General features: G+C 40.5%; 1 protein-coding gene across 4 annotated transcripts in view; it reads left to right on the top strand.

Moving 5' to 3' along the window:
* Positions 1-2,434: 2,434 nt before the first annotated feature.
* Positions 2,435-16,266, top strand: part of cadm2a (cell adhesion molecule 2a) — a 231,541-nt gene continuing 217,709 nt past the window's right edge. For 2 of the 4 annotated variants that reach the window (XM_044371096.1, XM_044371097.1), the window contains exon 1: positions 2,435-2,949. In XM_044371096.1, coding sequence (XP_044227031.1) covers positions 2,889-2,949 — 61 coding nt within the window. In that variant the 5' untranslated portion in view covers positions 2,435-2,888. The remainder of the gene's footprint in view (positions 2,950-16,266) is intronic. The other 2 variants (XM_044371095.1, XM_044371094.1) reach the window with 2 other exon arrangements.

The raw sequence follows: 16,266 nt of genomic DNA, 5'->3' as shown, positions 1-16,266 counted from the left end.
CTAAAGATGTAATTTAAGAGACAGACCTAATGCAATTGCCACAGAAATACTGTATGTCGTGAAAGATTAAACATACTATGATACAGTATGTGATTGCCAAATAGATTTTATAACATGAAATTTATTTACAACTAATTTAGCTTTTCAATCACAGTAGTCACACTTTGCCAGCATTTCACAAACACCACTTTATTAATTCTTTCAAATTCAAGTTCGCTTTATTGGCATGAATGTCACAACATCGATATTGCCAAAGTATATATATACACAATATATCCTATGCAGGTATTTGTGTGTGTGTGTGTGTGTGTGTGTGTGTGTGTGTGTGTGTGTGTGTGTGTGTGTGTGTGTGTCTAGGTCATTCACTGTCCCTCAGATTGTGGCATGTTGATACATATTGGGCAGCAAGATCTGCCCTGTCTCCTTAAATTAAGAGTACTTTCTTAATTTTGAGAGGTCATTAATATAGAGTTGAACTTGTTAAAGTAAATTATCCTTATTTTATTGAATGTTTTAAATTGTAAGAGGAAGTGCATCTCTGTCTCAGTCTCACCTGTTGAACCGTGACCACATATTGTATTTTCTTTTGGTTGCCATGATTTTGTGTGTCGTCCTTTTTCGATTGCCAATTTGTGGTCAGTGAGCCTGTACTTGGTTAGGATCTGTCTCTGTTTTCTATCTCTGACAGAGAGATCTTCTGCCAAATCATAATCTCTTTTTAGGGCCAGATAACATTCTAATCTACTTTGGCCTTTAGTTTCTTCTTTCCAATGTTCCAGATAGGTTTCTTTACATTGCATTATAATTTGGTTTACTCTGATTATAAAACCTGATTACAGATCCTGTGATGTCCCTCCTGATTCATCTTATGATGCCTGACATTCATGTAATTACATAGTTCAAACCTTTTTTACAGGTTCTTCTATGCTATTGTATTCTATTATTTTTGATATTTTTACATAGGCCAAAAAGCCAAGTAGTCATATGTACAAAGTGTTGTTTGTCCAAATTAAAAAGGACTTCCTCTTTAGAATCTTCTGACCAATATAGGTAGGAAAATGTTATATTTATCAAGCATAACAAAGCAGTTTGTGGCCAATTCTGTCTGATCTCACAGCCCAACAAATGCCTACAATTCTAACAGGAACAAATTATTATTTTACACTACTGTTAATGCAAAATTATACAAAAAATACACAATTCCGCTCCTCAGCCCTGAACGCACAGAGCAGCTGCAGCCAGAACAGACATTGAAACATCCGGCAAACGTCACACACCTCAGCTATAGACTGTAAACCTCTCAGCCCACGCTGTTGCCTCACTAACCCCTTGTATTATGGAGCCAGCTCTTCAGTCTGAAAAGCTTTTTCAAAAGGGCTGCAGACTGTTTCCAACCCCCTATGCCCCTATACCTATGTACCTCCTTGTCCCATCACATCACATCCCACCTCACCTCTCCACCCCTCTGATTGTCCTTTGCAAGACAATCTTCTAAGCTCAGGCAGTTGTCAACCTTAATCCTTTACAGCGCTCTAACCTGAATCATCGCTATCAATAGAGCAGCAAGCAACAAAACATATAAGTAACCTAGTTTATGTGGAAGGACAGCTTACACCCAGAAGCATGTCTGCATGCTCTTTCTCTGTTTTGAATTCTGAGCCCATTCTAAGCGTGCACTGTAAAAAAAGAAGTGTCTTGATCAGCTTGTTGGCTGTACCTGTCTTGGCTGATAATAATGAAGTCCATATGAGACAGAGCCAGCATCCTGGAACGTGTGATTCATTTTGCACCATATTTTCATGCAGTGAAATCATGCATCACACTCAAATAGGTGAAGCATTTTCCAAGTTTTGCAGGGGCTGAGTCAAATATTGGTGACAGCATTCCACCCATCTTTGCTGCACAGTGCACACCTCTCACTGCTGCATAGAAGACAATGTATGGAAAGCTACAGATTTAAGCTTTGATATGCAAACTATGAATGAATGAATTCAATTTGTTTATTTTTGCTTTGAGTCTTTCCACGTTTTGTTATGTATATATAGGTGTGAGTTTGTGTGTATGCACGTTAATGTATTTGCATATATATGATACCTTTTAAATTATTTTTATTGAGTGAACAAATACAAATAAAATACAGTAAATAAACCCATTTCCTCAGAACAGTTCACTTTACAAATTCTCCAGAAATGTGTGTCATTATATTGGACAAGCTTTGACCTTTTTTTCATGGAAAAAGGGATGAACTCATCCCATGGCATTTTTTTTCAGTCGAGACTCTTAATAATATTTTAACACTCAGTATGTCGAAAAATCTGTGAAAATTGCTATTTTTTGCAGCGTGTCTCACACGCCGACCCCCTCCCTACCTCCCCCCATCACTTTCCTTAGCTTCGGGTCTTCGTGATTGGTTCACCTTTCATGTCCGTCAAAGCTGCGTAGGCGGGACTCAAACAATCCACTCGTGTTCCCTGTACTGTGGACTGTGCGCCACAGCAGACCAAGAGCGGGGCAGACAGTAGTACAACAACGGCTGCATCTACTCTGTGACCGGAGGACGGCTGTTCTCAGACCCTGAGGTTTACCGCTGTTCAGAGTCCCGCAAATTGAGCCTGTATCTTACCGCCGGTGCATCCCTGAAACTATTATAGGCTATCTATAATATTTTTTTTGAAGAGCGAGAACAATTCCGTTTTCAAAAGCAAGACAGTCTACGGGTCGTGAAGTCGGTTGTGTTAACCTCTTTTCCCAGGGACGCACAAAAGACGCACTCCCAAGTCTACCTGGATAGCTGACTAAAGCCGTCCGGTCCGGTTCAAGGTCCAGTGGGGAGAGACGGGGAGGAGAAATTAGCGCGGAAGACAAGAACAAGACAGAAAGAAGACAGGATGAATCTCAAGAGTCATTTGATTTTCACCCTCTGCACTATTCACGGGGTTCTTCTGAAAGGTGAGCCTGGGACGAGTGGTGCGTACGTGCGCGTGTGTCTGTGTATGTGCGTAACGCGTGTTTGTGTGTGTACGCGCGCATGTTACAGGCCAACAGCAGGGCAGGATGAAGGGGCAGAACGCGCGGTCACACGCGGGTCTTGGCAGAAAGATGCGCAGCTCTCACACTGTTCCCTCATGTACATGTGTGGCTGTGCTTGCGCGTGTGTGTACGTGCGTTGAATGTACGTGAGTATGTGTGGACGCGTGCGTGAGCACGAGTGAGACAGTCAGATGAGAGAGAGAGACCTTGCCCTGTAACATGTGGGGTCTCTTGGATGTTAATGTTGAAGAATGAGGGGAATCCTCTTTCCATAATTGTAGCCAGCACAGGACACGACCTGAGCACGCCCGTGAAGCCATGCAGAGACCGTACTGTGCGTCTTCTGCGTCTACGATCTCGTATTGTATCTTGTGCGTGAGTGGTAATGAAAAAAAAACGAGCCCGCTAGGAAGACACACCTTACCATGAAATAACAAACCCCGCGGTTGTTTTTGACTTGCAGCACTTGGATGAGTCACGGAGACACTGGCAGCGTTTTACGCACCGAACTGTTTGATGCTGCTGATTACGGCAGTTTGGAAGCTCACGGGCATGCAGAGCATTTGGATTCACTCACATTTTTTCCCTTCTTTTATTGTGTGATTTTGACTACTATTCGTCTTGCACAGGTGTGGTGTTAAAGCGCCGTCTGTGGTTGATACATAACCTCAAACGAGTTTTAGGAACAGGTGCACCGGCCTTAATGAAATGACAAGCTTCTCCATTAAATTCCCCCAAAGTGTATTTTTTTTGTTAAAGATAGATGATAATAGTAACGTTAGTCTTCATTTCAGACTGAGCCTCATAATATTTACGACACACCAGTGATTGACGAGATGGACTCAGCGCTCACCTTCGAGTTTTCAAGATGGAAATCAATTTGGCATCGGTTTAGCTCAACTAACTGTGGATTTGATTCTGATCTCCACTCACTCACTATTGCTTCTTTGTGATAATTATACGAGAAACAGCTCATTGGTGTTTAGACCACAGAGGACCTCTGTCAACATGAGAATAAGGTGACATTGGAGGCCAAGGTCACAGTGGATTCTGCTGCTTGTTTTATAGGGATGCATGAAAGTAGAATGAGAATAGATCAATAAAACAGTAAAATAACTTAAAATGAAATGAATATCAAAAAAGCATCGCAGGACCACCTTTTGCAACTTTTAGGTTTCTTTTATGCTTACATTCCTAATCTACATAGTGTTTTAAATTAGATAAACCCATAAGTAATCAAGCCGTAAAGGACATATAAACCAATACAGTATTTCATCATATTTTACATGTAAATTCTGTGGTTTAAATCATTTGCTGGTTATGATTTGTACAGAAAGTAAATGTGGCTTTTTATACTTTGATAATTTGATACTTCAGCACTGTTTTAGCGGTGATTCAACTTTTAACAAATCTGATACAAAGTCACATGAGTGCAACCCAGTGAGGTTTTATATGATTATCTCTCAGTGTACTTTGATTGTGTAGAAAAACGGATCTTAAGTATTTGGTGGCGTTCAGGTGTAGAGGCCTTTGAGGAAAATATAACAAATATTTATGTAAGAAGGTAAAGAGGGAACACTTCTCCTTGAGTTTCTAGACTGGTAAATTCACATTGTGTTTTCACAGTGGCAGGAGGATGATGGATTTACTCTGAAACAGCTGTCATTGAAACAGCAGGGCCACATACGTCAAACTGAGCTTCAGTTTTGTGATGCAAAAGTCCACTTTATGCCCTCTTCAGATTACATCAACATGTATTCAAGGCACTGGATAACACATTTATTAACATGAAAGCCAAAATTAGCATCATCTTGACTTCAACCACTGTTTTCCACACGAGTAAATGAGAAATCCCAAATGAGAGATCATTTGTGCTTGATTCCCTTGATCATTTGTTGTTGTCTCTTTGAAGTGAATGTGTGTGTGCATATGAGAGTGAGAGCAGTCCTTCCTTAATAACCAGACATGATTAAGGCCATTCTTGACTTAATGAATTGGTATGTAATTAGGTATCTTAGGATATCTGGTATATCTGACAGCTTGCACTGCAGCATTTATTGACGTTCCAGAGCCTTTCTTTTCCTTTTTATTCTCTTAAGGGCGGCACACTCATTATGAGTGTGTGTGTGCGTGTGCGCACTTGTTTGTATAGCTTATATTTAAAGAGACCTAAGCAAAGACATAAGCATGCCGGTAACAGTGGTAAAAGCACATGTCAGGCTCATTTCATGTGTGGCTGCTCACCACACACACACACACACACACACACACACACACAGACACACAGACACAGCTCCACTGTGGATTCATTGCTGATCAGTCTCTTTCTCTCTCTTGCTCTCTCTTCCTTTCTCTCCCTAACCCTGAAGAGGATAATGCTAGGCTGCTTGATTTGAACAGTCATTTCTCGGTGCAAGAACTATTATTGTATAGGTTCCACACAGCAGGCAGGTCAGCCTCCTCCTGAATGAAGTCTATCTAGCCGAAGCCATACCCGTATCTCTATAAATGACAGCTGTTTCAGCCACTCTGGCCCGGTGCCAGCTGGCATCAAGAGATTCCAGAGACACCGAGTCTATGTCACCGACTAGACCTGCGCGGTATATAGTGTGAATGTGAAGTGTTGTGATGGAGGTTGTTGTTTACCAACAACCCGAGTTGTTAACATATTATCCAGTGTGTCTCATGTGCCCATGCCGGAGCCAGAGAAAACAGCCTGTTATGCAAATGGGCCTCTTACGTAAGAGCTCGGGGCTGAGCGGCAGGCAAGGGGAGATAGAGGCAGAGGGCGACAGAGAAAGTGGGAGATGTTCCAGAATTGAGGAGTTGATGTCAGTGCAATGTGGGAGGAGAGGTGTGGAGGAGGAATGTTCAATCTCCTCAGCTAAAGTGTTTGTGATATGTGCACTGGTTGTTGTTTGCTGTTTGGATGCCTGTTTATCTCCTCTGCTCTGTCTATTTCCTGTCGCTCTGCCTGCCTGGTAGTCTGTCTGTTTTGAACTCTGATCTTGCTAGCCTAAGTACAAACCCCCGCTGAGGGATGTGTTTATCCCTGCAGTGAGTCTAAGCTGCTGAAGGCTGACCCTCCATCCCTCTGTACTTCCGTCCATTCCTCCCTCGCTTCATCCTCTCATCCTGGCGTGGAGCTTTGTACCACAGCAGCGTGGGAAAGCTTCTGATAACAAGCGGCCTTGTGTGTGTGTTTGCAGAACCGCTGATTACATGGGAGAAACAAGATGTTCTCTCTTTCTTGCTCGCTCACACTCTCCCTCCCGCCTCTGTGTGTGTTTGCAAGTGCGTCCGTTTTCATGGCCGTGCTTTGACAGGTAGAACATACGAGGTGCCCTGTACCTTCTACTGATCCCATAAAGCTTCAATGTTGAGAATCCTCTGTAGAGTAGCACTGGCTTAATGTGCACTCAGACACACACACGCACACACACACACGCACAGAGCGCCACTGTGGATTCATTGCTGCTCTGCCAAGGCATTTCCCATGATCAAAGCCAGTCTTTTGTTAGTCCAGGTGTTAAAAAAGTTAAAACAGAAAGAAGGAGGCTGGAGGGGAACGTGGTAGGATTCGGAGCTTACAAGCTCTTTGTGGCAGAGCAGCAATACAGTATGCCTCTCCAGAACTGCTCCAGAAACACTTAAAGTGATCCTGCCACCTGTTTCAACTCTTTGTCATATCATTTAACTATTGCATTTAGGGCAACTTCTCCTTGGGGATGCAGAGCCATAACAAGTGACAGACAGTCTTATATTGTGTTGAGACACGGGGATGAAATGTGGCAGGGAGATGCAGGAGGCCAGTCATTCTTAAGCTTAATACACATGTAGTCCCAGAGATTCAAAGGTGGTAAGAAATGCACTCATCAAAGCAACACGGAGGAGTTAAAAGGTTTTAGTACCCTGCAATGTGCAGAGCCCCGACCAATAGCTCAGCTCCCAAATCAGCTGGCAGAAATCTCCCGGTATTTTTATGAGCTTGCAAGGCAGGATGCGCCCACACTGAATGACGCAGCAAATGCAAGCCAGATCTGGTGTCATTGTTTCACTGCTCCATTACAGTAACATTAGATATTGCAATGTGAAAAAACTTGCAAAGAAAGTATTTCCTTCAAAACTTAAAAAACCAGAGGGAACTGATTTGTCAAATGCCAGTAAAACAATATCACAGGCCTACTCCCTCTTCCTCACATCGGCAACCTCAGAAAACATCTGACAAATCCGATCTGAATGTTTAAATTACTGTATGTGCTCAGAGGCAAGAGACAGCCTGCCAGTATGTCTGAACACACCGATATGAAAACTGCGTCTGCTGAGAGTATGGCCTTACACTACGTCAGCTCCTGAGGTTTCATAAATAACTTCCAAGCTTCTAGCTCACACCATTGTGTGGGCAATCTCATCACCTGAGCTTTAAAACAGTCATTTGGTCAACTGAATGTTACAGTACAGTGCATAGGGCTTTACTGCCCCTGGCAAGTATTTCTTGAAAATAGAATACTCTATAATAATAGGCAGTGTGATGGCAGTGACACACTATCACAGGTGGTTGTGTATGTATGTCAGTGCACATTGCAACCTCACGACCATACAACCATACAAATGAACAAACATCTATAATGAAGTTGTCAGGCTTAAATTCAAGAACATGCCACATTTATAAGCTATTAGTTTAAATTTAATAAATAGCATATTATTTTAGTCAAAGTGGAAGGTGTTACCTTTTCGAATCATATGTTGGTGATGCTGAGAGCTAATGAATCCCTGGTTAAAATACAGAAAAAAATGTCAACCATGTTTTTAATCTGCAAATGAAAAATTCTTTGCTGAGAATCAATGTAGAATAATAGTAGATCTTTAATTTGGAATACAGGCTCTGTTTGATATCTCTTAGACAAAGTGTAATTTAAAACCAGCCGAGAGAAAGGAAAGATCAAATGCAGCCTCCCATGGAGAGCGATGAGCCCACAGGTAGATCCTGCTGCAGCAGCGGCGGCGGCGGCAGACAATGAGTTTGCACCCTAAATAGACCTCCCAGTAGGTGAAAGATGTATACATGCTCAGCGAACATATCAGCTGATGGGGCTTTTCTTCAAAGTTGACATGAAGCTATTTATATAAACAGGTTAGAATATGAACTATTTATCGATGTGAGAAATACCTCGGCAGATGCTCAAACGCATAAACAAACAGAATGCCCTTACAGTTAGAAAATGATGCTGGAGTTTGCACAAAGTGTTTCATTTTTATGAATGATCGACTTTGTTTTGCACCATAAACTATAGCACTAACTGAATACGATTAATCATCATATGTCTTGATTGACAAGCAAACTTCGAGGAGGTTTGGCTTCTTTTGTTTGAGTCAGACTCAAGCTATTAGATATCATCTACCCATACAAATTAAACACAAGCACTTACATTGGGAAAGACACAGACTGCGTTATTGAGTGCAAGTGTGTCTGTGTGTATGCATGCATGCATACGTGATGTCTGTATTAGCATTGAATTCCAAAGGATTACTGAGTGGCTAATCTAAAGCTCCAGTCTTTGACAAGCCATGTGTCACTAATCTCAAACACTCCGGAATAAAGAGACACAAACACAATCACCTTTTGGATTAAAAGTCTCTATGCAGAGGTTGTTGTAATCTTTCACTCAAACCAGGAAAAGATTAAAGAAGGTTCAAACTGAAGAAAAAGAGAAGTTAAAGAAAACATAAGACAATTACATATTTTTTTTTCTTCCTGTCTCCTCCTCTCTCGTAGACACACATATACTTGCAAATAAGCAAACAAATGAAGTGGGTTGATTTAGCTTGCACTTCGGTTGAACCTAACATGCTCTACAGGTTCATACATCGCCCTCCCTTTTTACAACTCTTATCCTAGATAATGTTCTTTTTATGTTATGTGCCCTTTCATCTGACAGCTCCTTTTCATACAATTCCCCTTGGGTCATATTCTGCAGACTTGGTAGTACATGTTACAGTAATCATTTCCTTCAACAGAGATAAAGATATGGACAACCGTGACTCTGCCTACTCCCTCTGCTCTCCTGCCCCGACTCTGATATTGTTTGGGGACTCTGTGTCTTTTCTTGACAGAAATGAATTCAGCCAAAGCAAAGTAGGCCCATATTGTGTACGCAAATACACAAGCACACTTGTGCACACACAGGCCCAGCAGTGTAAAGACACACCACTGAGAAAACAGTAGACAAGTCTTCTGTTTTCAGGGACTAAATTTGCTCAGATAATATGGACTGTGGTGGAATGAAGCAGCAAAGAAGTGGCATTTTTGTTTTTTACTTTATTGCTACTGTTTTTGTGACCCTGATTCAGAGATAACTTCCTCTGTTCACATGCATGCGTATATTTAAGAGTAAATTCACAGGGAATATGTTGAAAAATGTTGGAGGTAAAGAAAAAAGGGAGAAGAAGGGAGATAAAGATACAACTGCTATCTCCACCCCAAAAATCCATAAAGTAATCCCTCTCATTTTCTCCTGATGATTATTACACATTTCTTATTTCTATAATATTGTTTGAAATCTGCTTCGAAATACAGCTGTGTTAACTGTATCTAGGTAAGGCATTTCATGTGTGTGCTCCATTTTAATGTTATGGTTACTCAATAACATTCAAAACACCGATTTAGTGCTTAATTGCTTAACTTGTACTTATACAATAACAATATGGAGTTATGGCATGGTACTAATTGAAAAGCAGAATTTATTGCATCCACAAATACACGTCTATGCACTTGTTTTAGCGTCATGGTCTCAAAGGAAGCCTAGAAGTAGCTAAAGCTAATTGAAATATAATTCCCCAAAGACACATGTTCATGTTAATTGACTTTCTGTGTGTGCCCCTGTTTGTGTGTGTGTGTGTGTATATTTTTGTATTCGTATTATCGCCAGAAGTCACTTTCTAGTCCCTTGTCTAATCATCAGCTTGAGGGCCCCCCCCCCACATTTTAATTCTGTCTTGGAAAGCTATTAGACACTCTTTTGCATGAGCACCATTTCTAAACACATCTAATGTAGTAAAAATATGCAGCTATAATCCACTGATGTCTTAAATTCAGATTGAACTGGTCTTTCCACTGTTGGTGTGCACTGTAAATCAAAGCAGTTTTTTTTTTTTTTTTTTTTTTTTTTTTTACCGCTGTGGTTTCAGTTCTTACATTTCAGGAAAGTGGTAATGTGTAGGGCTTTAGATGGGAGCAAGTGAAAGACTGTGCAATGTCTTTGCAAGGCTGTATGTGTGTGTGTGTGTGTGTGTGTGTGTGTGTGTGTGTGTGTTTTTGTGAGAAACTAGAGAGAACACATTATATTTAAATGCTGTAGTCCAGTGATTACTTCTGAGAAGTACAGGAGTGAAATTTCATCCAATTGAAAAGGTTTCACACATAAACCCATACTCCCATACACACACACACACACACACACACACACACACACACAAACACAGGATATGGCTGATGGTTCTCTATATTTTCCTTATTGTCAGCAAATCTCATGTGTAGAGCCAAACCAACAATGAACTCATCCTGCTCACAAGTATTGTGTGTGCATCCAAAGCCTGATATATCATATTCCTCTGTGCTGTTGACCTCTGTTGTTGTCCATCAACGATTAAAAACACGTCAATGAGCCACACCACTGCACTGGGTGACATGTTCCTTCTCACCAAAGACAATGGCTACCATAGTTTGTTTAGAAACGGCTCCAAATAGTAATAAGAGTGATAAGATTGTAATGCTCAGGAGAGAGGCTCCTTGTACGGCAGTCGCCACTGCATATGCACAGGAACGAGCTACAAGGAAGCTCTGTAAACAGAACCACATTCCTGTGCATGCACAGTGTCGTCTGCTGTACAAGGAACTTCTCTCAGGAGACTGAAAATGTGATTGCTGTTATTAGTCTTTGGAGCTGTTTCTAATAAACTATGTTTAGCCATTGCCGTCAGGGTGAAGGAACATGTCATCCAGTGCAGCGGTGTGGCTCATTGACCTGTTTTTAATAGTTCTGGGGCAACAGTGGAGGTCTACTGCACAGAGGAAAATGATATGTCAGGCTTTGAATAAACACATAATACTTATAATACCTACTAGCATGAGTTTATTGTTGGTTTGGTTCTGCATGACATTTGTTGACAATAAGAAAAATATAGAAAATTGCCATCTGAATTTATACTGTATATAGAACAGTAAAATCTCTGACCTTTCACATGTCAGTCAGTTGCAAAAGGACTGACAAACACCAGCATTCTAAGAAATTTAATTTACATATTCATATACACTTGTACGTCATAGTAGTCTTGCTATTTTATCGTTTGGAATTTCTCTCTTCCTCTTTGTTACATATGATCTCTCACTGGGAAGACATCACATTGTCATATAATCTTCCCTTTAGTTGGACTTTTTGTTTGCTATATTTTTATACCAGTATGGATCCTGTTTCTAAGGAGTATTCCAAAATCTTATATTGGTTGTAAGTTTGAAGTCTGGCCGCTCTCTGTGTAGAGATTGCTCCAGGCCTCTTGTCGAGGGGAGGGAAGATGGAGTCAAGTGAGACAATTTATAACAGTTAAAAACCAAATGAACTGAGACCCTTGGCTTGGGTGAGCGAGCGGCAGCATACATAATGCGCCTTAGGGATTTCTTCTTCACACACGTTGTGCTGTGCACAGTGTGTGTGTGTGTGTGTCCAAGCTAGCAAACACATAGCACGAAGAAACACACACAGCCCCCTTCACCATCTGTCTCTGTTTGCCACATTGCAAATCCATTATATGCTACACAACATTATTCCCCCCATCCTAAGTGGCACACACCCCTAAGCTTACTTCCACGATCCTACTCAGTGGAACGGTGACAATTTGCCACTTCACACACATCTTTGTTAAAGATGCTGTGGCATGTTTACAGCTGGATTTAATACATATTTCCATGCTCCATTTGCGTGTTTTTGTAAGTTGGTGTTTAGCATTGATGGTTTGAGATTTTACAAGCCTGTTTGCTTGTTCCTGCTGCTTCATGTGGGAATTTGCGTGATTCGATAGTTTCAACTGGTCCCTATTGAACTGATGCCGGACTTTCGTAATCCTGCTTCCTCCTCCAAAATTATTCATCTTTGCATTTTGGCAGACAGCTTTAAGACATGCACATGCACAAACACACACTGCATGAATCTGGCAAAGGTTTGGCTCAGTAGTTTTATAGCTAACTAATCTCCAGTTCTAATCAAAAAGCTTCCCCAGCCCTGAACCTCCTGCTGAGGAAACAAAGAAGTTATTATGGTTTTAAATGGTCTCCAATTACGGGTAATTTCACTGCCTATCTTAAAGCTATTTGCTTTTCTCTCACTTTGCTCCGGTTGGGTAGAGCAAGCATTGTGCTTTGCAAAAACAACAAGTAGACAAGTTAGACATACAGCAGATGCATTCTTTCGGAAAGCAGAATGGCCTGCCTTTCTTTGCACTCCCTCTCTGTCTCTCCTCATCTCTTATCATTAGAAATGGGAAACACAGTTAACTCAATTCCTCCTTTATCTTCCTCATTAGTGTTTGTCTCACAGTGCACTCAATTACTCAGTCCATCACTCTCCTACCCACAAGTCAAAAGCTTTGGCTGGCTGAGGTGAGTCAAAATTCTCATGTAGCTGGAATCCAGTAAGACTCATTAGTGAGAAGTGAGTGACACCAAAATTGCGCATTCATGTGTTTAACATAAACATTTTCAATCCATGACGTGTGGTTTCACAACACCACTTGTGTGCTTTGGGTATTGAGCTCTGTCAGTTGGCAGCCTGGTGCTGCATTTTTATGCTTACATAACTTTTACACAGCTAGTCACAGCCTTACTGCCATGGCATTTTATAATTTTAAATGTTAATGTGTGGCCCACCTGGGAAGTGAACCTAGCACTGCTGGATTAGTTTTGATGGATTGGATTTCAGTTGTAACCTTGGCTGTATGCTCTTTGGCAGCAGTGATTTATTGTTTAGATTGTATGACATTTCAGTAATTTTCAATGTTTTTATTAAACAGCTTTTTTTCAGTTGACAATTCATCAAAGTTTTTTTGTTATTGCCTCCCATAGCATTCTTGTGACAGCTCATATCATCTGGCTGTTTCATATCCAAACAAGAGAAAGAAAAGACTGTCTGTGCAGAAACTGACCCGCACAAAATGTGAAATACAAAGGTTAAACAATTCAAATAATGAATCATAAGTAAACAACTTTGGAAGTCTGAAACAAGCTTTTTATATTAAAACACTTTATGCAACACAATTCAGTAACTTGTTTTTTTAGAATTATCTTTTTTTTTTTTTTTTTTTTAATTTACTTGATGTACGAGACACTGAAGATTTTTCGTAATATTGTCTTTTTGAAACTCTGCAACTGTATATTTCTCTCACTGACTGCTTGCTTATCTCCCTTTGCAAATTCATGCTATGGCTACAATCCCAGACTAGTTTGCCAACATGCTAATGCTGCTGTATGTGTATCCAGTTCAAATGGACCAGCTAATGCTAATCTGTGCTAATCCTCTGAGAAGCACCCTCAGAGCAACATTATCATGCTACTCTGTAGTTGAGATGGATAGTGGTAGGAGGAGAGGGGGGAAAGGAAATGATGAATAGAGACATCGTCATTGCAAATATTCAATCATAACAGCTCACACACACATAAAAATCCTCACACCAGTGGTCACCTTTTAACCTTCCAATGCCCGCTTTCCCACACAAGCACACACATGCACACACACACACACAGAGCTGCAGACATGAGCTATTACTGAAGAGATAGACCTAACATCTCCAGGCACACAGGCACAGCAGTAATAATGAGACAGTGTTAACCACAGTTGCACTGAGCTGGTAAATGGTAGTGTACTCTCCAGGACTGAGTGCTGATCCTAAGCCCTTGTCGTAATGCACTGGTCACCCTAATCCTGACCTTATTAAAAGTGAGCCTCAAACCAAAAAGCAGCCATATCTTAAGACTGTAGTTAGTTCCTCAATACAGCTGGTCCTAGTCCGCCCTGTTTTAAAGGAGATGACCTACTACTACTTAATCCTGGAGCCACCTTTTACCCCCTTAGGCATTAGGATCCCAGAGCTGAGGTCATTATAGAGTCACATAGTGAGTTTTTGATGAATCTGATAGAGTTTATTTGAATCATCATAATTGAATTCTAAGAAACATGCACTGTGTAAACAGAATGTAATCTAGAAATAGAAAGATTGGCTGTGTCTGACATTTTTCTGATTATTTCCATATTCATACACTTTCCCACTGCAAATTCATACCCTGCAATACGGAGAGTATTGCTCTGTGTCATATTGCACATGGCAGCAAAAAATAATTTGATCGTGATATGAAATAATAATAATAAAAAAAAATTCCTGTCAGCAGTAAATTTACACTGTTTAAAGTGCATGCTCATATCCACATGGCAATATATACAGGGATGATAATATGTTTTTCTTATCTGATATCGTGAATGGAAAGCTGTAGTTTTGATATATTTTCCTGATATCAAGGAAAACATTGGTCTTGATGTCCCCTTATGTCCCACATAATGCAGTTAAACTAGTGAGTAAAAATTAAATTGCTTTGTAAAAGATAATCATGAAATGGATCAATTCCAGTGCTTATTTCTCGCACTTTTGGGTACATTATGTCTACAGAGTGACAGTGCTGCCTAAAACTCTGAACCTCCCATAAATTGAAAATGTGGCATTTAAATCAATGGCAGTTTTTCCACTTAAAATTAAGCAAAATGTTGAAATCACTGACATTATGGTGCATTAAATCTTTGCATGCTGGTGCACAGTAGGGTGCCGTTTGAAAGAGAAATATGATCATATCATCCTTTGAGAAAGAATAAAGCAAGCAAAACCAGATACCACTGCTGAATGTACTTATGAAGTAACTTAGTAGACATTTATTTGCTAATCTGTATCAAATTAGACCTTTTAAAGTATGACGCTATATCAAACAGAAATAGTGTTTGAACTACTTGCAGTGCCTTCATCCCTTTCCAGCTTGATAAGCAAAATTAATAGCATAATCCCTGAAGTCTCAGCAGTTTTACTGATATCCAGTGGGTACTTGTTACTCGAAGGAGGCCACCTTTTGATAGACGAGATAACGGGAGAGAGAAAGGTAGAGGGGAAAAAGGCACAAGAAGACAAAGACAGCAGTGAAATGCACCAGGGGAAGGTGATGGGTTGTTTTGAAATGTTATGTGACTATATATTGTGCCTGTGGCTTGGCTGGGATCCTGAGTGACATGGTAGTGGCCGCTGCTGTGCCAGCGCTCTCTTAAAGCTTTGCTGTGATAAGATGAGATGAGACAGGGAGACAGAAAAACATTGTGTGTGTGTGTGTGTGTCTGTGAGTGTGTGTCATAAATGGGTTGAGGGTGAGGGGGGATGAGAGAATTAGAGGGATGTGGGGTAACAGGATGGATGGGGGGGAGAATAGAGGAATTTCTCTATCACATCTGCTCCTTCACCATAAGACAGGAATTTGGAGCAGAGACAGATTAACCCGGAGAATTTGAAAAAAAAATAATAATAATAAATGAAAGACAGTGCAGGGAGAGAAAAAAAAACATAACAGCCAAAAAAAGAACAGCAGCAATGCATGAGATATTCAGCAAATGAGCCTTGACACAGCTTCAATCTTGTGCTCAAAAACAAAAAAATTACACACACAATATCAGAAATGCAAATAATATACGCAAACATGGGTTTGAATCATTTATTATGCATGTCGATAGAGTCACAGAGATAAACAGTAATGACAGAGAGGTGATGTTTTGTAAGGTCCATTTAGTTTTGCTATTTGAGAAGTAAATGAATGGAATAAAACGGTTGTTCCATGTGTTGTTTCCTTTCCTGTGAACATTAATTTCTAGATGATCACGGTGCATTACAGTAGCCTATAAAAAACCTAAAAAAAACCTTTTGATGCAAACTTTTCTTTCCTGTTTCTTTTAGAAAAAAAAAACGCAGCAAACATGGAGGCTATTGGGTTGGCCTCTGGATAGAGATGCAAATGGCCCAGTCAAAAGTACTGTCTTTACATTTTCTAAGTCTGAAAAGGGAGCAGGGTTTTCATTCCTACTTGCGTCATACTTTTTTCACAGGATGTTTGTCTATCTTTTTCTTTATGTCACTCCTTCCACTCCCCTGCTCTCTCTCCCTCCT

This window comes from Thunnus albacares, chromosome 13 (assembly GCF_914725855.1).
Source record: "Thunnus albacares chromosome 13, fThuAlb1.1, whole genome shotgun sequence".
In the NCBI taxonomy this organism is placed as follows: domain Eukaryota; kingdom Metazoa; phylum Chordata; class Actinopteri; order Scombriformes; family Scombridae; genus Thunnus; species Thunnus albacares.
Note: the sequence above shows the minus strand (reverse complement) of the source record. Positions and strands in the feature narration are given on the sequence as shown.